Raw genomic sequence first — 22,566 nt, 5'->3', positions numbered from 1 at the left:
TAGTATCTAGATCAAAAGCCAGAAACTTGGCCCCTCAGAAGACTCCCTCACACACCTTCCAGTCACTTCCACTGCCAGTGAGAGAACCATATCTTGTGACCTCTTATATCACAGATTAGCTGTGCTTGTTTTTTTAACTGTATATAAATGGACTCCTACAGTATGTACACATTTATATCCAGCTTCTTCCACTCAATATCATGTTTGTGAGATTCATCCATTGTTGCTCGTAGTTGTCATTTGTTCAGTTTCATTTCTGTATATTATTCCATTGTGTAAATATACAAGTCATTTATCTATTCTTCTGTTGGGAGGTGTTTGGATTACTTCTAGTTTGGGGCTATCTAGCATCATGCTATTATGATCATTTTAGTATGTAGGGTTTTTTTGGTGGGCAAAAATCCACATTTCTGTTGGGTATATTCCCAGGACTGGAATTTCCAGGTCATGAGTATGTCTAAATATAGCTTTAGTAGATTCTGCCAAGCAGTTTTCCAAAGTGTTGTACCAATTTACATTCCTTCCAGTGGTGTATAGTTATTCCATTTGCTACACATTGTTACCAATCCTTTAAAATAGAATTTGATGGTCAGAGAGGAGGTGGGTAAGTGGTAGTGTTCAGGGAAGCTAACCCAGTTGTCCTTTCCAAGACTGGGGTCTAATATTCCCCATCTGGAAGTTTCCTGATTCAGTCCACCTTTCCCTGTTTTCTAAATGTCTCTGCAGACGTGAATGAGTGTGGAATGAAACCCCGGCCATGCCAACACAGATGTGTGAATACACATGGAAGCTACAAGTGCTTTTGCCTCAGTGGCCACATGCTTATGCCAGATGCCACGTGTGTGAGTAAGTTTCAACTGCCAGGCTGAGCTCAGTCAATGTTTAAGCCTTGACTTTTGCCATTTGATGCTTGGGGAAAAGCTGATTGCAGTGATTTTTTAAAACAATCTCTAATATTGCCCCAGCTAAAATGTTTTGGGGCCCTTCTGTCCTTCCTTCCTTCCTTCCTTCCTTCCTTCCTTCCTTCCTTCTTCTTCTCCTTCTCCTTCTCCTCATCCTCCTCCTCCTCCTCCTCCTCTTCCTCCTCCTTATAAAGAAAACCCATGTCCTGTGGGAGAGTAAGAGTCTATACCCATTCGTTTATTGAGAGGGAAGGCTCTTCAGGTTTTATGTTCCAGCTGAAAGGGAAACCCACCCTCCCTGTCTGGCTTCCCTTCTCCCCTTTTCTCTCTCCATCTTTCTTTCCTCTGCCTTGCAGTCCCCAACAAACCCAGAGCCAGCTTCCTGTGGTTGCGGAGTTGCGCGGACTCCCCAGCCCATCCTGGGTTTTCCCAAGATTATAAAATCTTGCCTAGTGCATGGGCTCCTCCTTGGCAAAGTGTCCCAACCCCACCAGTCACTTAGATCTTCTGCTAGCAAGCAAGCATTTGAAAATGGGCATTGGAAGGGTCTTTTTAAAAAATCCTTATTATTATAAATTAAACAGAAACTCACAGGAAACAAACGCATAGTTTAATGAATTCTTATAAGTCAAGCACACTTGTAACCACCACCAAGCAGAACTCTACCAGAACCTCCTCCTCCCACCCCTCCCTAAAGGGAACCACTATCCAGGCTTTTATAGTAATCACTTAAAATTTCAAAAAAGATGTATGCTAATGGATGTTTCCGAAACGTTCCATGAAAACCCAGTCAGTGCCAAAAAAGATATCTTTCCTCAAAAGGAAAAATAGAATTAGGTTAATTTTGAAGATTAATTTTAAAAGAAGACAACTAAAGAGAAAAGATGAAAGAATAAAGAAGTAATATAAGCATAGGTAGATGTTTGTTACAATACATTGGGTCTCTTTCTGTATATCTAGGGGTTACCTATGCCTCCCTGTTTATAGGTCAAAGTGTCCAGATAGCCCTAGACCTCTCTCCTGGATGCTCATTGGATTCCACCTGACCCCTTGGGTCTCTTTTGTCCAGCTGGGTGATTGGCATGTTCTGGAGGGGAATGGAGGGAGGGAGTACATTCACCATGCCCCTCTGTTGTGGACATTGGGCTGAAACCATATGAGTTTCTTAGCCCCTTGCATTTCTAATCCACACACACTGGGCCGCTGTTATGGAAATGCATTTGTGTGAGATAAGTTATATTTAGCAACAAGTGACAAAAAAGCCAAGTAAATTGTCTCATTTACTTGAAAAGCTGAAGGAAAGCAGTTCCAGAGCAGTTCAAGAAGGAGTCAGTCTCTGTCATCCTCAGAGTATTGATTTTACTCTCATGCTTGTGGCCTCATAGTTACAGTATGGCTGCCCTAGCTCCGGACATCACACATATATGGCAAATAGACAAAACTAAGTGGGTACGGGTGATGCCAATGAACCAATGCCTCTTTTATGCTTGTCTCTTTTTATGATGCGTAATATCTTTTCCAGAAGCCTCATTTCCTCCAGTGGACTTATTTTTATATCTCTTTGACCACACTGCATCATATGGCCACTCCTTGCTGAAGGAAAGCTGGGAAAAGCCTCAGTGCTGGGAATGGCAAGAGAAAAGAGTCCAGAATGGTCTTCAGATAACTGATCAGTTATATCTGCCACACGTTGTAGTTCAGTGACCTAAAAGACAAAGTCTTGTGACTTAAGTGACTCTCACTGAGGCTAGATATGTATGGAAAGATGTTGTGGGAAATCAGGGACCCCAAACAGAGGGACCAGCTGGAGCCATGGCAGAGGAACATGAATTGTGAAGATTTCATGGACATTTATCAGTTCCCAAAATTAACACTTTTATAATTTCTTATACCTGTCTTTACTTTAATCTCTTAATCCCGTTATCTTCATAAGCTGAAAATGTACATCACCTCAGGATCACTATTGTACAAATTGATTGTAAAACATGTGTGTTTGAACAATATGAAATCAGTGCACCTTAAAAAAGAACAGAATAACAGTGATTTTCTGGGAACAAGGGAAGATAACCATAAGGTCTGACTGCCTGCAGGGTTGGGCAGAATAGAGCCATATTTTTCCTCTTGCAGGGAGCCCATAAATGGACATATGAGTAGGAGAGATCTTGCTGAATTCTTTTCCCAGCAAGGAATACCCTGGGAAAAGAATGCATTCCTGGGGGGAGGTCTATAAATGGCCACTCTGGGAGTATCTGTCTTATGCTGTTGAGATAAGGACTGAAATACGCCCTGGTCTCCTGCAGTACCCTCAGGCTTAGCAGGATTGAGAAATTCCAGCCTGGTAAATTTTGGTCAGACCAGTTCTCTGCTCTTGAACCCTGTTTCCTGTTAAGATGTTTATCAAGACAATACGTGCACAGGGGACATAGACCCTCATCAGCACCGCAGGACATAGACCCTCATCAGTAATTCTAATTTTGCCTTTGCCTTGTGACCTTTATTGCCCTTTGAAGCATGTGATCTTTGTGACCTACTCCCTGCTCATACACCCCCTCCCCTTTTAAAATCTCTAATAAAAACTTGCTGGTTTTGCAGCTCAGGGAACATCACAGACCTACTGATATGTAATGTTACCCCAGAGGCCTAGATGTAAAATTCCTCTCTTTGTACTCTTTCTCTTTATTTCTCAGACCGACCAACACTTAGGGAAAACAGAAAGAACCTATGTTAACATATTGGGGGCTGGTTCCTCCACTAGAGAGATCTCCAGAGTAGATTCTTTTACCCTGATTACTCAGGTTGATAATCTCCATCAGCGTTGCATTTCAACCTATTGAGGCCAGCCAGGTGACATGAAAGAGTAGCTAGTGCACACACAAGTAGAGAAAGTGATATAGTCTGAGGGGTGCATGCCCTGCCTAAAGACAATCAAATTCAGTGAAGTGGCCAAGAAAGCAGACCATGAGTAGGATTCAGCCCCGGGGTCACCAAGATGCCACCCCTACTGATTCCTTTTGGCTCTCCATTTGGGACTCAGACAATGAAACTTGTCCTACAATGCCATGCAACATGTTCCATTCAATGGCCCAGAATTTGGTGATAGTTTCTTAGTAAGCTCTTTTTATCATCTCAAGAGAGAAAGGCTAATCCTTGTCTACTTTTTCAGACTCTAGGACATGTGCCATGACAAACTGTCAGTACGGCTGTGAAGACACAGAAGAAGGGCCACAGTGCCTGTGTCCATCCTCAGGACTTCTCCTGGCCCCAAATGGAAGAGTCTGTCTAGGTACAACAGCAGGAATCACCTCTACTCCTCCTTCTCCTCCCTTGACTGCCCCTTTACTGAATCTTTTTTAATTCATCACAATCAACTTGTTGACTAGACATTGCAAACTTCTAAAAGTACAGACTTATATCCGTTTCTGAGATACTTTTAGCCACATATGCTCTAGATATACTTTGGGATGCTAAAAACCCATTTTTCTATTATTTTGTATTGCCTTAATGCCATAGTAGAAAAGGGATAAAGATAATTTTAGTATATTTACTATGTACATTTTATTTAAATTACCATCCAATATAAATTCCACTACTTACATATTGTCATTTAATGAGTAAGATCCTAAGGACCATTGAGCTTTATTCTGGGTTCTAGCTAATATTTTCTGGAAAAACTACATTTACTTATTTTTTAGGTACAACATTATTGAAAATAGTATATACCTTCTATATCATTTACATTAACATGTAATCAATTTCATGTTGTCTTTAAAACTTGCTCTGAGTTATATGAACTAAGTATAATTAATTTAACTGGAGAAAATGAGCAGATTAAGTCCATAATATTAATTAAGGGAACATAAAAATTATTTGTTTATAACTTTGAATTTAGTCAAATCCATTGGCTTAGAACTTTCCTCTCTTGCTCTCCTTTGTCTTATTTGGTGTCTTAGTTTTGGGTTCCACAGAAGCTGACCCTGAGCAACTAGTTGATCTGGGAGGTGAACCCAGGAAACACTGGTTGAGGAGTAGGGAAGTAACCCAGGGAAAGGAAAGTACCAATGCTGAGTGAATCTGATGAGCAGGTTAAATGAGCTGGGGGCACCTCTGGGAGGCAGAGGGAAGCTGCCCCTGAATTTTCCCTCTGGGGCAGGGGTGCTGGATATTCATCCACCAACTTCTGCCCTTCATTGATGGGAGGCTGCTCTGGGACATGACCCCCCAGCACTCCCAGCCTGGCCTGGGTCAGTAGCAAAGCACAATGTCGTAGGTGCAGCAAACAGCCTTTGGCAGGGATGGAAACTTGAATGCTGAGGAGCTGTGGATGGAGCACCCACAGGGCACTCTCAGTAACTGAAGCAACACTTTTTTCACTTTGTGCTTTGGTACCTTTGTGGATTTGAATTATGTTCAACCATAAAATTGCCATCAAATTGTATATACTCATAACACTTAATTACATTGCACCTAATATACATAATATTTAGAGTAAGTGAGCACTTAGCATTAATGAGGGATATCAAACCAAATCAGAATGTTGAAAGAATTCTTAATCTTCTGTGATTTAAAGAAGCACATATCAGTATGATTTCATAATCTTCTTCACTGCAATAGAAATACTTTTCAGTCAAGGTGCTAGATGTTTATTTATCCTAACTATACATAATGTAAAAAAAACTGCATTTAGAAAGCTCAGCCAAATGGATCCTAAATTAGTTAAACGCTTTTTCTACTTCTTTGGAGAGATAATGCAAAGAGTTTAAATAGGTTTCACAGGACTTTACTATTTTAGATAAAAGATGTTATAATGAACAAGGTTAAATTCTTGCTTGACCAAACTGAATCCAAATTTCCACCCATCTCTTTGAGTTGTTGGGTGCCATTTTTATTGGAAGGGAAAGATGATGTGCATGAAAATGACCGCCAGAAATAATTTTGTTCAACCCAACACTTATTTATTATTTGGAAAATGCAAGAGGCCAGCCTGGGCAATATAGCAAGACCCCATCTCTATTAAAAAAATGTTTGTTAAAAATAGCTGAGCATGGTGATGTGCACCTGTAGTTCCAGCTATGCCGGAGGCTGAGGTGGGAGGATCGCTTGAACTCAGGAGTTTGAGACCAGCCCGAGCAACGTAGGCAGATCCCGTTTCTACAAAAAATAAATAAAAAGTAGCCAGGCATGGTGGTATATGCTTTGTAGTCCCAGCTACTCAGGAGGCTAAGGTGGGAGGACCACTTGAGCCTGGGGAGTTTGAAGCTGTAGTGAGCCATGATTGTTCCACTACACTCCAGCATGGGTGACAGACCAGGCCTTGTCTCAAAAAAAAAAAAAAAAAAAAAAAAAAAACCTGCAAGGGAAATAGTAAGATAACACCAACTTGCCTGTTTAAGCCAGGTTCAGAAGAACAACCTAACATCTATTTGATTTGACATCTGAAAGTTAAACCAAGCCTGAGTCTTAGTGGATTGGTCAGCATAGCTGTCAGCCCCTCTGTAACCTGACTTTCAATGGTAGAAAAGGAACAACACACCTATTGTTGGCTAAAATTACATCATTACATAATTACACCTGACCCACAATTTACGCATAAGTGCATGCCTTCACTGCCACATTTCTGTGAGTCAATATTGCAGGGGCCTTGGACAGTCTTACTCATGAAATAGTTATTTTGTAAAATGCAAATTGTGAAAGTCTGTGTGTTTGGTTTGCTGAAAGTGTAGCTATCTGACTCTAGTTTCAAAAATTGTATATGTTATACAATATACAATATTCACTCAGTTGGGGAAAATATTCACTCGGCACACATGTAATGTATAGGTACCAAGTGCCAGACACATGCTCCCTGCCTGAGAACAGTCAGGGCCTAACAGAAGATGTGAATGTAAGTAATGACATTATGGAAAGATAATGCCTCTTAAAAAGGTATAAAGTAATATAAATACATAAAGTGAAGAGCTGTGTGTGTGCCTGGGGGATCTAGAACACTTGCCAGAGGATATGATGTTGGCACCAGTATACTATAATCAGTTTCCCAGGTAAAGAAACTGCGCATGTGCATGCATGGTGCATGCTGTGTATGTGTGTGTGTGTGTGTGTGTGTGTGTATGAGTGCATGCATGCATGCAGCTACTTTTCTTACTATCACTGACACCTTCTGGTTTTACACCCTAGATATTGATGAATGTGCCTCTGGTAAAGCCATCTGTCCCTACAATCGAAGATGTGTGAACACATTTGGAAGCTACTACTGCAAATGTCACATTGGTTTTGAACTGCATTATATCAGTGGCCGATATGACTGTATGGGTAAGATTCGATGGCACCTTTTCCTTTTTTTCCTGTCCCCACCAAACCTTTGAGCCTTCTCTGCAGATATTTTGATGTCAATTCAATCTATTAGTTGAACAATCTACTGTGCTGACCAGCTTAACAATAAGGAAAGGTTATTTTTTTAGGTGTCTGGCATTTAGGGAATTCCAATGACATCAATTATAAAGCTAGATCAATAAAGATTTAAAGTAAGGAATACAGCTCTCTTGTGGAAACGATTATCTTGAGATGATTCTGGTGGGACTCTTTTAATTTGGCTTTTTGTTTTGTTTATATTTTTTTTCTATCTCCAGTTACACATCTAAAAATGGGAACAATAAAGCAGTATTTATATTTGGTAAAAGGAAGAATAACAAGGTCTATCTAATCTTGATCTCAGTGATCTGTTTATAACAGTCTCCATCAGGGGTGGCTTTAGAGAAGTGTATGAGAGACATGAAGGCCTATGCTTTTTCCTTTCCCCTCTTTCAGCCCTTTCATAGTTCAAGCTCCAAATATAATGTTCCTTTTCCACAGTTACCAAAATCACTCTCTGATAAGATTCTGGTACCAGTTAGCTATTGCCCTGATCTATGTGAAATATTTTATTCCTTAGTGAATGGATTTCAAGCCTCCGTGAACAAGTGAGGTGGGGTATTTGGGGAGTCCTTAGATGCATTCCCATTGCCCTTTATATAATGTAGGATGGGGCCTGCCCTATAGTGAAGGGAAATTCGGGCTCCCTGTGGATTTCTCTACCCATAACACGTGTAACAAAGGTATATGCATGACATGGAAGGCTAATAGTTGAGAAAAAATAGGATTTATTTCAACGCTATACTCGGGGCTTCCCAGGACACATATTGTGTAATCATATTGGGGCAACACTCAATTGCTGGGTTTCTTCAAACCATCTTGTGAAGCTTCCACAGCTCTTCCCTCAAATTTCAAACACAAAGTCCATCCTAGAGAGGATCATATAATCCATATTTCTCATGGACTTGGACCCCACGCCCTCCTGTAGACCAAACCAGCCCTGTAATCCTATGATGCTGTGTTACAGAGTTTAATCCTGTTTCCTAATACCTAAGGGGAGGTTCCACAGAACAGGGTGGAATTCACATGGAAAGCTTCAAAAGGAAACAAATCTTTGAGACTTTAAAGGTGATTAAGATTAGCGTCTTAGCTTAGCTTTGTGGCTAAATTAAAACCAACAGGTTATTTTGTACATATATGTCTACAAATACATAGATAGAAAATGGGGTGGAGAATACGGCAAATGAACCTCTCACTTGGGTGGAATTTGGCAAATTTTCCTCCTCTAAACCCAGCAGACAAGCTCAGACCAGCCTGATCCTTTCTCCTGGCAATCTTAGAACAAAATGCCTGTGCCTATAAGTTAGATGATGTCAATGGTTCCTAGTTGATCTTGCCTTTGTTTGTTAGGAGTTTCAAGACCTTCCGAATATAGAATTGATTTTCTGATATTGTTATTTAGTTCTAAGTTAGATGAAAAGTTAAGAGAAAACGTAAACATCTTACACATTTCGATAGCATTGATAAGCAGAAGATGAAATTGCTGTGGGGGAGGGAAGCAGCAAACACTCCCTACATACCAGGCAGCAAACAAAGCCAGGGCTGCTGGCCAATGAGCCTGCAGTTCTGAACACCTCTCAGTTCTCAGGCAACGCTTGGTTTGTCAGGGGCATTTAGTGCTTGACCCTACAGTTGTTCAAGTGTAAGGGAGAGTCTTTCAGCAAGCCCTGTATCTCAGAGTTGTTCACTGGAATGTTCTTTTTTAGATATAAACGAATGTACAATGGATAGCCATACGTGCAGCCACCATGCCAATTGCTTCAATACCCAAGGGTCCTTCAAGTGTAAATGCAAGCAGGGATATAAAGGCAATGGACTTCGGTGTTCTGGTAAGTAGCATTTGGTCATGGTGTCTTAGCTATTTCCAATGAAGCATTCTCCCCATATCTCCTTCCTCCCTCTATTTCTCTCCTTTCTTTGTCTTTCTCTCCCTCTCCCTCTCCCTCTCCCTTACCCTCACTCTGTGTATGTGTGCAGTGTTTAACTCTCTGCCTCAGCCTTTTCTTCTTTGCTAATTGGACCACATCTCCAATACTCACTGAAGTTGTAGGCACTAAACTTAATGAACAGCAAGGGTACTTAATATCTTTCTGGCCATGACATACTTCAAATACTGAACAAAAGATTTAAGGACAAAAGACACTGAGCAAATGTATCTATCAGGATAGACTGAGTTATGGTGCAGTAGCAAGCAAACCTAAAATAACAGTGGCTTAAAACCACAAAGGTTTTTTAACCAAGTGAATCTGGACATTTTCCAGAATGCACAGCCAAAACAAAGTATGATGAAGCTGATCTTCATTAAAGTATGATCACTTTATCTGTCATCCTCAAGGCTGGATCCACTTGTTTTAATGTATATAGCAGAGAGTTCCATTGTTCTTGCTGATGAAATATTTAATACTTTTTGTTAAAACTTTAAATTTATAAACCAGACATCTAACAATAAAATGTCACTGCTATTAATAACTACAATAACAATAAAAGTTTATTTCTCACTCAAGTAATATGTCCAAAGAGAATTTTTCGGGGGTTTCTTCTCAGTACAGTCACTTAAGGACACAGACTGATAGAGGCCCCATCATTTTATGGTACCATGGTCTCAATTCAAGGCCTTAGGGTTTGTCACAACAGAGAAAGAAGCATGGGCAATCATGCACCAGCTGTTAGTTTATTCAACTTGGAAGTATCTAACTTCAAGGGACAAAAATAATAATAAACTTGCTGTGTGCCCAAAAGAGAAGAAAACTAGAAATCTTGGTGAATACCAGGAATGTCTTCCAAGGCAAGGCAGCTATGATTACAGCGCAGTCACTTCCCTAGTAAACAATCATCCAGGTTCGGCTGGGTGTGGTGGCTCACACTTGTAATCCTAGCACTTTGGGAGGCCCGGGGGAGCAGATCACCTAAGGTCAGGAGTTCAAGACCAGCCTGGCCAACATCGTAAAACCCTGTCCCTACTAAAAATACAAAAAAAAAATTAGCCAGGCATGGTGGTGCACATCTTTAATCTCAATTACTCGGGAGGCTGAGGCACAAGAATTGCTTGAACTTGGGAGGCAGAGTTTGCAGTGAGCTGAGATTGCACCACTGCACTCTAGCCTGGGCAACAGAGTAAGGCTCTGTCTCAAAAAATTAAAATAAATAAATAAATAAATAAATAAATAAAGTCATGCAGGTTTATCCCTCTGGTCATGACCCTTTTAGCACTGGCTCATAGTGTGACTAGACTTGTTGACTGCCCTGATTCAACTCTGTTATATACCCCTTAGCAGAGTTCCTGCATGTTCAATAAATATGGCTGCAAGGTGTACCCTGACTTACATCACATTCCATATCCCCATCTGACCAATGCTCCCAATGATGCAAATGACTGTAACAGTGTCCACTCAGTCATACAAAAATAAACTGTATGTACCATGCTAGACATTTAGCGCCACACCCATAAAAAGTTCACAGTACCCCAGTGGGCTAGTGTTGAGCACCACTGGACAAGAGTATGTATAAAATAATATAACCAAAGAAAATGAGTCTGGAAATCAAATTCTGTGAAGGACTGCCAAAAGAACAGGGCAGCATTTAGTCTGGGAAATATAGTATGGAAAAGAATAAATTGTGCCTGTAAATATTTTAAGAAATATGAAGTAAAAGTGGCTTTCCCAAGCAAACTAAGTCCAGTGGGTGGAGGTTACATTCTCTCTTAAAAATGGCTGCTAGGTATTTAAGAGTGGAGCAGGGAACCCCATGGAGTAGGGACATTCCACTGCCCCTGGCTTGCAGTCTGGGGGCTCTGAGACAGATTCCTGCATTGGGCTGGAGATGGTAATAAATGACCACTTAGTGTCCAGCAACTGGATGCCACGGTTTCTATCCCTCTAGATGGAAGTATCCAGTGATGTCCTTCTGAAACTTGATTCAGAGAGAGAGAAATTGGCTGCCCAGGCAGGGCTGTGCATAGGTAGGTTGGGGGGAAGGACACTATAACCTTGGGAGGCCCCCAGAGAGGAGACTGAATAAATCAGCTTTCCATATTGGATGAGTGCCCAAGGGACCCGTGCTCAAAGTTCCTTTATGCCACCAAATTTGAACATGTACATTCCAGGTTGGGAAGGCCTGAATTTAAATCTTAGCTCTGCGCCATGCTGGCTGTGACCTTTAGCAAATTTCTTAACCTCTCTAAGCTCAGTTTCCTCCTATTCAAAATGGGTTTTATGGTAGTACTGTGGTGGGTTCTTGTAATGGGCTAGTCCACAGTCCCTTGGAGCTCCCTAATCCTAGTGAGGCAGGGTAGACAGTTGCATGCGTATCTCTAGCAGTGCTCTCTCTGTGACAGGAGTCTCTGGATAAATACTCCAGCTTCCACTTCACGGGGTGGAGCAGTTCTAAGGTGTGTTCTACATTGGCTCCTAGATGTCCCCAGCAGGACTGAGCCCCACTTACCCACAGCGATTACCTGTCCATCTAAGCACCATCTTTTGGCTTTTCTCTCTTCCTGTCTCACTGTCTCCTCTCCCCAGTTTCTGCCTCCTGGAATCACCTTCCAAATAAGTCATCTGCACCCAAATCCTTGTCTCAGGCTCTGCTTGGAGGAACCCACACTAACACAAATATGTCTCACAGAGGTTCATTGTGAAGTTTAAATGAGGGGATATAGAGAGAGTTTAGTTTAGCGGGACCACATAGTAGATGCTCATTAAAGTTAGCTGTGATTGTTATTGTTATTAGTATCATTTCAATCAGCTGTTTGTTAAGTGCCACCCACTCTGAAATTTCACAAAGGTAAATGTGAAAATGCTGTGCATACAAAAAAAGACACCTCAGGAAAGCATCTGTTTCAGTAAGTGGGCAACTCACCCCACATACCCACTCTCCTACCCCTAGGTGTAAAATCGAAGGCCCAGAGTAAACCTGGAACCATCTTTCTTCCTTGTCATTTGATCCCCTTGAAACTGCAATGTATTATTAATGTTAAAATGAAGGCAACATCTTTAAGCATGCAATTAGGTAGTTCTTTGCAGCCAGCCTGTGTTTTCTATATTGTAACTCAGTGCTTTGAAATTGTAAATCCCACATCAACACAAACATTTCTTGTGTCAAGAAAATGTCTGTTTTTCTTGGACCATCCAAATTTATTTTGGGGTAAAAGAAATTTGTCTTTATTCTTTGAAACCTCAAATTTATCACACTGTTCTAGTCAATATCTGAAAGTTATGCATTTTGTTATCCATTCTGCAGCTAAATTATTTCTTTAGTCTTTCACTAGAATGTTTATTTAAAGGAGAAAACTATCTTTGGGTCATTCACCATATTACTTGTCCAACCCTTTTCATTTTGCTTTAATTCTCCATAAAATAAACAGCCATGCTACTATTGAAAATTCATCTTAACAAGGTCTTGACACTCATTGCTTAAAGAAGGATGCCCCAAAATCCACTCTTATGTACATATAAGAGTCATAAAAACAAAAATGAGAAAATTACATCTAGTTAGCATTCAGCATTATAAAACATTATAAAATGTTATATTACAAAATACATTTGTATGCATATAAATTGCTGTTATATAATATAGGGCATAGGCCGGGCACTGTGGCTCATGCCTGTAGTCCTAGCACTTTGGGAGGCTGAGGCAGGTGGATTGCCTGAGCTCAGGGGTTCGAGACGAGCCTGGGCGACACGGTAAAACCCCGTCTCTACTAAAATACAAAAAATTAGCCAGGCATGCTGGTGTGCGCCTGTAGTACCAGCTACTCGGGAGGTTAAGGTAGGAGAATTGCTTGAAGCCAGGAAGCAGAGATGGCAGTAAGCTGAGATCGCACCACTGCACTCCAGCCTGCGCAACAGAGCGAGACTCCATCTCCATAAATATACATATGTGTGTGTGTGTGTGTGTGTATATATATATATATATGGCATTGATGTAGCAACTTTTATTAAGTTCATTGTTTTGAAAAGTTCAGACTCTACATTGCAATATGGAAAAAGAGTTAGATTATCCTAACGCCCCTCTATACCTAAAGGAAGAAGCACCCTAAATGTAGATGTGTATATGTTCCACTGTTCTAATATAAGTATTAATAATATACTGCCAGATAATTTGGTCTTGATTTGACAGCAGCTACACCTCATTCTAAGAAAATCAAAACCCAGATGATACCCAATTTGGGGAGTAACAGTCAACTTAGGAAAGGAAACTGCCATTGGCTTACCAGGAGCACAGCTTCTGGAATCATATTACCTTAGCTTGATTCCTGACTCGCTAGCCTACTACCTATGGACCAAGAACAAATTGTTTAATCTTTCAGTGCCTCAGTTTCCACACCTGTAAAATATGAATGATAGTATCCAGCCCTTAATATTGTTTTGATGATTAAATTTATTCATACAGAATAAGTAAACGTCCATCTAAAGAGCTCAGCACCAGTCCAGAATATATGAAATGCTCAATAAGCATGTGCTAGGAGTAGGAGTAATAGTGACAAAGCCCTCCTTACCAAAATTCAACAATCATTTCTATTGAAAAGCAGCTTCTTTAATCACTAAAAATATGCTTATGGCTTAATTCAGTTTGTTTAGTGTGTAGTCAAGAATATGGGCTTTGGTACAAGCAGGCCATCCCCATTTTTTTTCTTCAATTGTAAACATTAGAAATTTGGATGTATGGCCTGGGAATTTTTCTAACTCTGGAAAAGATTTTAAACATTCGGGTGATGAATGCTAAAAATAGCACACATGTTGAGTGTGTGCCAAGCACTAATCTTAGTAATCGATGTGTGTTCACCCATTTAAGCCTCCCAAAAAAACCTATTCTTATCCCAATTTTATAAATGGAGAGACTGAGGCAAAGAGAAGTTAATTATTCACTTGAGGACATATGGCTAGAAGATGTGGGAGCTAGGAGTCAAACTTAGGAAACTGGGCTTCAGGATTATCTGCTTAAACACAGGACAGGTGTGTTCATGATCAATTGGTTGATCCTCTGTGATGGAGAACTCACAGAGTTTGTCCTCCCCAGCAAACTCTCTTGGCTCATCTTTTGTTCCATCCTAGCCCCTTCCTGTTTCCTGGGTCCCATGCTGGAATACATTTCTCATCTGTGATTAAGCTTCTTCTTCCAGGACTGTGTCCAAAGCTCAGATTAGTAGAACTTTTCTCCTCCTAGATGATAGATCATCTAATGAACTAAGCACAGTTGAATGAATGTCAAAGTCATATTCCTCCTGGGTAAGATATTCCCACCTAAGAGTGATCTTCTATAAAGTTTTATTCCAAAGATATGAAATTAAAATTAGGGTTTTCAGGTTGGTAGAAGTGTTTGACAACATGGGTGTTGGGAGACATCTCAAATCTCTCCCAAGAGAAATTGTCAACTTTACAAAAAACTGGCCTGTGAACCTGAAGACTTTGAAATTCCTAAGTTTTATATCTGAGTTCCCCAAATGTGTGCCAAAGACACTCCTACTGCAACTCCTTTTTTTTTTTTTGATATGGAGTCTCACTCTGTTGCCCAGGCTGGAGAGTAGTAGTGTGATCTCGGCTCACTGCAACCTCTGCCTCCTGGGATCAAGCAATTCTCTTGCCTCAGCCTCCTAAGTAGCGGGATTACAGGCACCTGCCACCACTCCTAGCTAATTGTTGTATTTTTGGTAGAGACTGTGTTTCACTGTGTATGTTGGCCAGGCTGGTCTCAAACTCCTGACCTCAAGTGATCTGCCTGCCTTGGCTTCCCAAAGTGCTGGGATTACAGGCATGAGCCACCATGCCTGGCCCCTCCCACATTTTATATTCTCAAAAGATGAGGCAATAATCAATAAATCTTTAAGAGAAAACCATCATAATGTCAAATTTGAAACAGTGATACCTAGATAAATCCAAATCTACTTATGCATATGCATATCATTAAAGTGCATTTTTATCCTTGTCCAGCTTTCTCTTTACATACTAAGAGAATGAAATTGTCAACACTATCAAGATTATGATGTTTTAGTTGTTGTTTCTTTTCAATAGGAACATTTGAAACTTCAAAGCAGAAACTGAAAGCAGATGTTTAGGTTTGCCTGGTGTGAGTTGAAACTATTTCCTCATTATTTATTAAGGGTCTTTAGTTTTATGTTACTGATTGCAAAAGGAAATTTGCAGGGAATAGGGGTTTCCTGTTAATTTTTCTTGCCGGGTACTGGGGAAAGATGCAGTCGACCATGGACAGAATTACAGTGGGGCCTCCAGAGGAAGGTCTATATATGATCACACATTACAGTCATAACTTAACATGCAACCTTTGGCAAAGTAGCTGAAACAAGCTATCTGAAGGTCAGGAAAATGAATAATGATGCATTACTTGTATTAGTACATGTTGGTTTTGTACCTATAGTCAGGCTGTCACAATGAGAAATAACTAGAATATTTCATTGAAAAGAAAAATCTTGCTCTTTTGATTCCAAAGTAAAAGCAATGTATTAATTAAGAGCATACATATTTTCAAAGCACTTTTCCCCTTTTGGTTACCCCAAATGTTGTGGACTTCTCCTTGTTTATTTTTCTACTACTTTGACATAGATTGAATCAGCCAAATGATGAAGAAGGAACAAAGCAGGAGAAGAGGTTAAAACATTGTCAAGAAAAATATTCTAATAAAATCCCACTCCAATTTTTTATAGTACTCTTTTTAGGCATCAAAATTAATGTCTACCCCATTGTTTCATTTATCTCTAAACTATGTCCAAATAATAGAATTAAGTGAATTGATTGAGGTATTATTAGATCCTTTCTTGCTTAGTCTTAGACTAGTACATGCCTAGATATTTTATAGTGAGACAATATATTTGATTTTAAATATCAGTGTTTTTAATTTTTAAAAAATTAATTACTTCTTTACATCAGTTGGATATTCTGAATTATCATGAGTATATCCCTGAAAAGGAGACATATATCTTTGAATTATAGATCTCAAGGAATTTGAAACAGTCTAGAGAAAAGAAACCTTAATCTTCAAGCAGGAATAAATCTATAATAGAAATAGGACTGGAAAAAGAGTCATTCATGGCCAGGCTCAGTGGCTCACCCCTGTAATCCCAACACTTTGGGAGGCCGAGGCGGGTGGATCACCTGAGGTCAGGGGTTCAAGACCAGCCTGGCCAACATAGCGAAATNAAAAAAAGTCATTCATATGCTCGACTCCCAAATCTTAGCTCTGTCCCTAGCATGATGAGTGACTTTGGGCAAGTCACTTAAAACCCAGTTGCCTCATCAACAAGACAAGAGTCCTGGACTAAATGAACTTTTTTGTACCTCCTGAGTTCTTTGACACCAACGTTTTTCTTCCAAGGGTCATTAGTCCACTGAGGGATAAGAAGAATTGATCTACAGGTACATTTTTAAAGTAATTTACTTTTGCGGTGAGAAATAGAAAATGAATGAAAAATAGTAAGCATAGAAGGCTCTCTGAAATATTTAATAAATAAAATCGTTTAGCTTTAGGTAATGGTTGACTGAGGTGAAAAAAATTCAAAGGTAGAAAGAAAATTGGGTATGTGTATTTTGCACCATAAGTCACCATTTTTGTAGGTCACAAATGGTCCATTATTAGCAATTTATATGGTTCAACCTAATGCTGTAGCTGTAATTTTTGAACATCAAATTTGGACAAATCTATAGGGCTATCAGGACAATACCGGCTTTGAAGAATACCACAATGAAAGCAGAAATATTAGACGACCTTGGCAAATCCATGTCTTTGGGATCTGTAGCCCAACTGGGTAGTAGTAGGTGTTTCACTAAAGTGGTCTCTGAAGCAAAACAAAAGCAACAAAAGGTAGTTAAGATAACTACCATAACACTGGAACTGCTTAAAACAGATACAAATATAGTTACTCCTAATTTATCAAATGGTAGAGCCTCATGTGGTTTCATTCTGGAAGCATTCACTTACTACACTTCAGCACTTTTAAATGCTCCATTTTGTGAGTAATTTAATTATCTGCCAATTTGGAATATCTTGCCTCTTATTTGTTTTAGCTATCCCTGAAAATTCTGTGAAGGAAGTCCTCAGAGCACCTGGTACCATCAAAGACAGAATCAAGAAGTTGCTTGCTCACAAAACAGTATGAAAAGGAAGGTAAAATTAAAATGTTACCCCAGAACCCACCAGTACTCCTACCCCTAAGATGAACTTGCAACCCTTCAACTATGAAAAGAGTGTTTCCAGAGGCAGAAACTCTCATGGAGATAAAAAAGGGAATGAAGAGAAAATGAAAGAGGGCCTTGAGGAGGAGAAAAGAGAAGAGAAAGCCCTGAAGAATGACATAGAGGAGCGAAGCCTGCGAGGAGATGTGTTTTGTGAGTGTTATTTTTGTTTTATATGTTTTATGAGCAATGAATTGCAGTTTATCCTGGCAAATGAAAGAAGACAAAAAGCCGGTTTCACAGCTTAAGTAAAATGGGTTGGGTCCTGAGAAGCAACATTCTCTGTAAAGTCTAGAAACGAACACCTTCTGCAGATACCCAATCAAACCTGCTGCTCTAGGAACCAAAGAGGGGAGGTCCTGTTCCCCTACCTGGGGGGTTTCCTATTTGACACAGACCTCCTCTTCTAGCTTCCAGCCAAGGAAGCCTGCTTGTCCTGCAAGGGCAGTGGTTTGGCTGCCCAGCTCTCCATGAGGCATGCCCCCAAATCAAAGAGAGGTTCACCACATGGATCAGCTAAGCTATACCTTTTTACTTCTTGAAGGCACTTTTACAGGCCTAGTCTAAGAAAATGGAACCTCACAGTTGTGTGGTTATGATTTTAAAAGCCAAAATCGACAAATGTAGGAGGACAAACTTTATAGTGGAGCTTCAGTTTTCTATGTGAACTAGAGAACTGCCATAACTCCCTTTTCACTGGTTGCTGTGCAGAACCCACCATAAGGCTCAGTCCCCCCAGGAGGGTTTCCATATTAACCCACCCTGCATCTCCACACTGAGACTTTCCCATTCATTCTGACTGGGCATTTGTTGCTTCCTCTGTATTTTGCCTTGTCTAGTCTTGGCTCTGTGACTGGTGGTCATATATACAAATGCCAGATGGATTTAACCAAAGGAAAAGTTGACACAGGCCCATCCATCCAAGAACTAGCATCCATTGACATTCTCTGTCTTAATAGAGAGTGAAAAATCTCAAGAAAAGAAAAAAAAAAACAAAACACATATTTCCAAAACCTAGTAAGAAGGGATGTATCAAGAGTGTAGATGCCTACTTCACCCAAGGAAATGTCTGGAAAAGATGTTCTAGATGAGGAAACTGGATCCAATGTGAATTATTTGGAAATGTTAGGGAAACACTGCTCTAATATATTCTGTAATTAGAATACATGATCTAACCTTCTTTGTTTGGTCATTTGATTCATACCTTTGAGCATGTGGGCTTTAAGGTTTTTTTCTTAACTGACCAAGTGTTCTTTATTAGTCCCTAAGGTGAATGAAGCAGGTGAATTTGGTCTGGTTCTGGTCCAAAGGAAAACACTAACTTCCAAACTGGAACATAAAGGTAAATAATTCTTTCTCCCAAGTGTATGCTCCTTCACATTATCCATGTCGTTTTCATTTCTTCATACAGTGAAATGATTGTTTATGAATCCCTGCTTCATTCATAAACCCCCAAGGGAAAAATCATTACATCACACACACAGTGCCAGTATTAAAATAGTAGGTCCTTGTGTGATTGGTACTAATGATTGAAATATAGTAAGGCTATTCTCTTCTCCCTACCACTCCCACCTGATGCTGAGAGTGAATGGTTGAAGCAGACTGTATATATGGAGATAGGAGAAACTTACATATTTTCTTCAACTCTGCTGCCTGAGGACCCACAACCTGAAAGTCCTCATGTACTAAATTTGGCCCAAAGTACCTATATCAGTTACCTATTGCCATAATAGTGCTGTGTAACAAACAACCACAAGCCCTCAGTGGCCCACAACAATAAATATTTGTTTTTGCGTATGAGTCTATGGGTTGGCTGGATGGTTCTGCTGCTCTGAGCTAGGCTGGGTGGTTTCACCCATGTGTCCACATACAGTCAGTTGTGGGCCCGCTTCGTGATTTTGCTGATCTTGGCCGTGCTTTGTCACATGCCCGAGGCCTCAGTTGGGAGGATTGGACTCACTCAGCTCTGCTCTATGTGGTCTTTCATCCTCCAGCAGGCTAGTCCAAGCTTTTTCTCATGAGGCAACAGCGGGCTTTCAAGAAAGAGAGCAACAGCACACAAGATATTTTGAGGTCTAGGCCCAGAAATGGTACAACATCACTTCCGCCATATTCTATTGGCCAAGCCAAGTCACAAGGCCAATGTAGACTTCAAGGTTGTGGAAGGAGCTGTGAAGTCATACAAAGAGTGTGGATACAGAGAGGGATAAAAATCAGGACCATTTTTATAATCATTCCACCAAAGCCTCATAATCTGGAGTTTCTTGGGCATGATCCCTAATTCCTCTTGGTTTATTTAGAACATTCACCACTCATGACAAGTTACACAGACCTCAGGGAAAAGCCCGTTTATATATTTATACCTTTCACTTGGTATAAGTATGAATGCCTTGATCATCTCTTTCCTTTTCTAACTTTCTTTCACTTACCACTATACATATGGTAACTAAAACATTAGCATAACCTTTTCCTTTTCAAACTTCCTTTTACTTACCACTATACATGTGAATTGCACTATACATGTGGTAAGTAAAAGATTAGCATAACCTTGTGCTAATTGATTCCCTTTTGTGTTTACCCTGTGAGTACATTGCCCAGTCCTATCCCTTTCATTTACAGGACCATCTCCACTGCAAAAATGTACCTCTCTAATGCAGTCCTCCGAATTGTATCTGAGAAGCTTCTACTAGCACTCTTCAAAGCCTAGTAACCCATGACCCAGCTCCTACAGGCATTTTGTTTTCTTCCATATTTCTCCTAAGTATTCTGTTTTTATTTCTCTGCAGTAGACAACTTATTGCCTATTTTCCTGGTTAGAAAGAAAATGTTTCATTGTACAGGGGGTAAGCTACATTCTCACAAGTTCGGCCCAACTCTGCCTACCCTTGATAAGTGACATGAAGGAATCCGTTGACTCCTCTTTGGATCCCCAAACCACCAGATTTCTTAGTTTATTTTCTATTCCATGATTCCTAATGAAACACAGAAAGGTTAAAATTTTGCACATGACCATATGACCCTGTAATTTCAACAGTCCTTGAGTAAGTTGTCCTAGAAAGCTCAGTCCCAACCAGAAGATTCAGATGTGTACTGCAACTCTTCCACTGGTTGTTTGCCTTGGACAGGTCACTTGGATTTGCAGTGCCTCCTTGCTTTCATATGTAAAATTGGAATAAGAGCAATATTCATCTCTTAGGTGCTGTCTTAGGCTGGGTTCCCCAGAAATAGACCCCAAGATAAGAATTTGTGTGCAAGTGGTTTATGTGGAAGATGATCCCAGGAAATGCTGGCTGGGGGTGTGCAGAAGTGAGGTGGGGAGAGAGGAGGCAATAAAGGGTACGTTATCAGGCAAGTTTCCACTGTGGGCAACTGGAGCTCAATCCCACTGGGGACCTCCAGAAGCCAGTGTAGAACACATAGCTCAGAATTATCCTACTGAAGGAATAAGGAGGCTGCGTCATATATATACCAACTCCCATCTGGCATTGATTGAAGACTGCTCCCAGGAGGGTGCTGATTCCTTGGTGCTCCTGGCCTGGCATGAAAGCAAGGAAGGGCACCACTGGGGAAACTTGATCTCACCTGGACCCTCGACAAGACAGGGAAAGCCTGAATTCCAATGTGACTTTAGCTCACATTCAATTCCAGTACTTAGTGGTCCTTTCTAAAGGCAAGGAAATGGAGATATCTATCCAACAACTCCTGTCCATCACTGGTTTACAGCTGTCCCTGGGAAAACAACTCCCCAGCATTCTAGCCCACCTGGTGGGCCAAGAATGCTCCAACCAGAGAGCACCCTCACACAGAGAGTTGTGAGTGTTTCCAGTAGAAAGCCACATGCCTGCAAGAGAATATAAGTACTGACAGATATTGGTGTGGCACCAACAGCATCTGCTTCAAGGCAAGTGTAGATTAAACCAGAGAATATATTTGAAAGCACTTTCCAAACCATGAAGTGCTATACAAATGAAAGAATGTACCTGTGAGACCAAAGCCTTGAGTTTTATCTCTTTATGGAATAGTTTGCTATATACTGTTCCATCATCTCAGTTTACACACCCGCTTGCCCCATGTGGAGGAAGGGGAAGAGTTTGGGAGGAACATACCACCACAATTGTAAACCAACTGAAAAACTGATATTCCACTATTTGTGGGATAATATCAACTATCTAACTAACTAGTATTAGCACTCATTAAAGAATACTGAAGACTGGAAGCAAGGCATCTTTTACGTTTAAAACTGGGACTAGAAAGAAAATATATTTGCTGCACAGAGGAAAAATAGGGAGTTAAGAAGAAAGGAAAGTGAGGAAAGGGACCGTGTGTGTGCTCACTTAGGATATGTGCAAGATGGAAGGTCCTGGATTGCATTCTGATTTGGGATTCAGGTCCAACTCCAGCATTCAGTGTCTGCAGAACTTGAGCCTCAGTTTTAGTTTCCTGAAAATGAGTCTGATGCTAGATGTTTTTTTAAACAACCTAATCAAATGATATAAAGTATTTGGCAAATCAAAATGAGTCAAGAATCAGCTGCTGCTGTGTTCCTTTTTACCCTATTCCCTTTCCTTACCATCCCTTTCTTCCCCAGCATTAACATATAAAGCCCCAAAATCAGAGCCAGAGGCTAGCCTTAGTTATAAATCAAAACTATCTCATTCTTCACCCCCCCTTTCCCAGTGGTATTTATCTACATCAGAGGTCAGCCAACTTTTTTCTCTAAAGGGCTACATAGTACATATTTTAAGTTTTGTGGGCCATAAACTACTTTCACAACTATTCAACTCCATCATTGTAGCTCAAATGCAGTCATTGATGTTATGCAAATGAATGGGCATAGTGTGTTTCAATAAAACTTTATAAAAACAGACAGTGGGGCCGGGCGCGGTGGCTCAAGCCTGTAATCCCAGCACTTTGGGAGGCCGAGACAGGCGGATCACGAGGTCAGGAGATCGAGACCATCCTGGCTAACACAGTGAAACCCCGTCTCTACTAAAAATACAAAAACTAGCCGGGCGAGGTGGCGGGCGCCTGTAGTCCCAGCTACTCGGGAGGCTGAGGCAGGAGAATGGCGTAAACCC

General features: G+C 40.5%; 1 protein-coding gene across 1 annotated transcript in view; it reads left to right on the top strand.

The window, feature by feature from the left end:
- The window catches only part of EGFL6 (EGF like domain multiple 6), a 64,557-nt gene that overhangs the window by 30,920 nt on the left and 11,071 nt on the right, over positions 1-22,566 (top strand). The window contains 6 exon segments of the mRNA XM_017886916.1: positions 727-846; positions 4,066-4,185; positions 7,074-7,208; positions 9,014-9,136; positions 17,321-17,641; positions 18,750-18,830. Coding sequence (XP_017742405.1) covers positions 727-846; positions 4,066-4,185; positions 7,074-7,208; positions 9,014-9,136; positions 17,321-17,641; positions 18,750-18,830 — 900 coding nt within the window.

The sequence above is a fragment of the Rhinopithecus bieti genome, unplaced genomic scaffold (genome assembly GCF_001698545.2).
Source record: "Rhinopithecus bieti isolate Rb0 unplaced genomic scaffold, ASM169854v2 scaffold_62, whole genome shotgun sequence".
NCBI classification, from domain to species: Eukaryota; Metazoa; Chordata; class Mammalia; order Primates; family Cercopithecidae; genus Rhinopithecus; species Rhinopithecus bieti.
The sequence above is the reverse complement of the archived record's forward strand: the minus strand, read 5'-3'. Positions and strand labels throughout refer to the sequence as shown.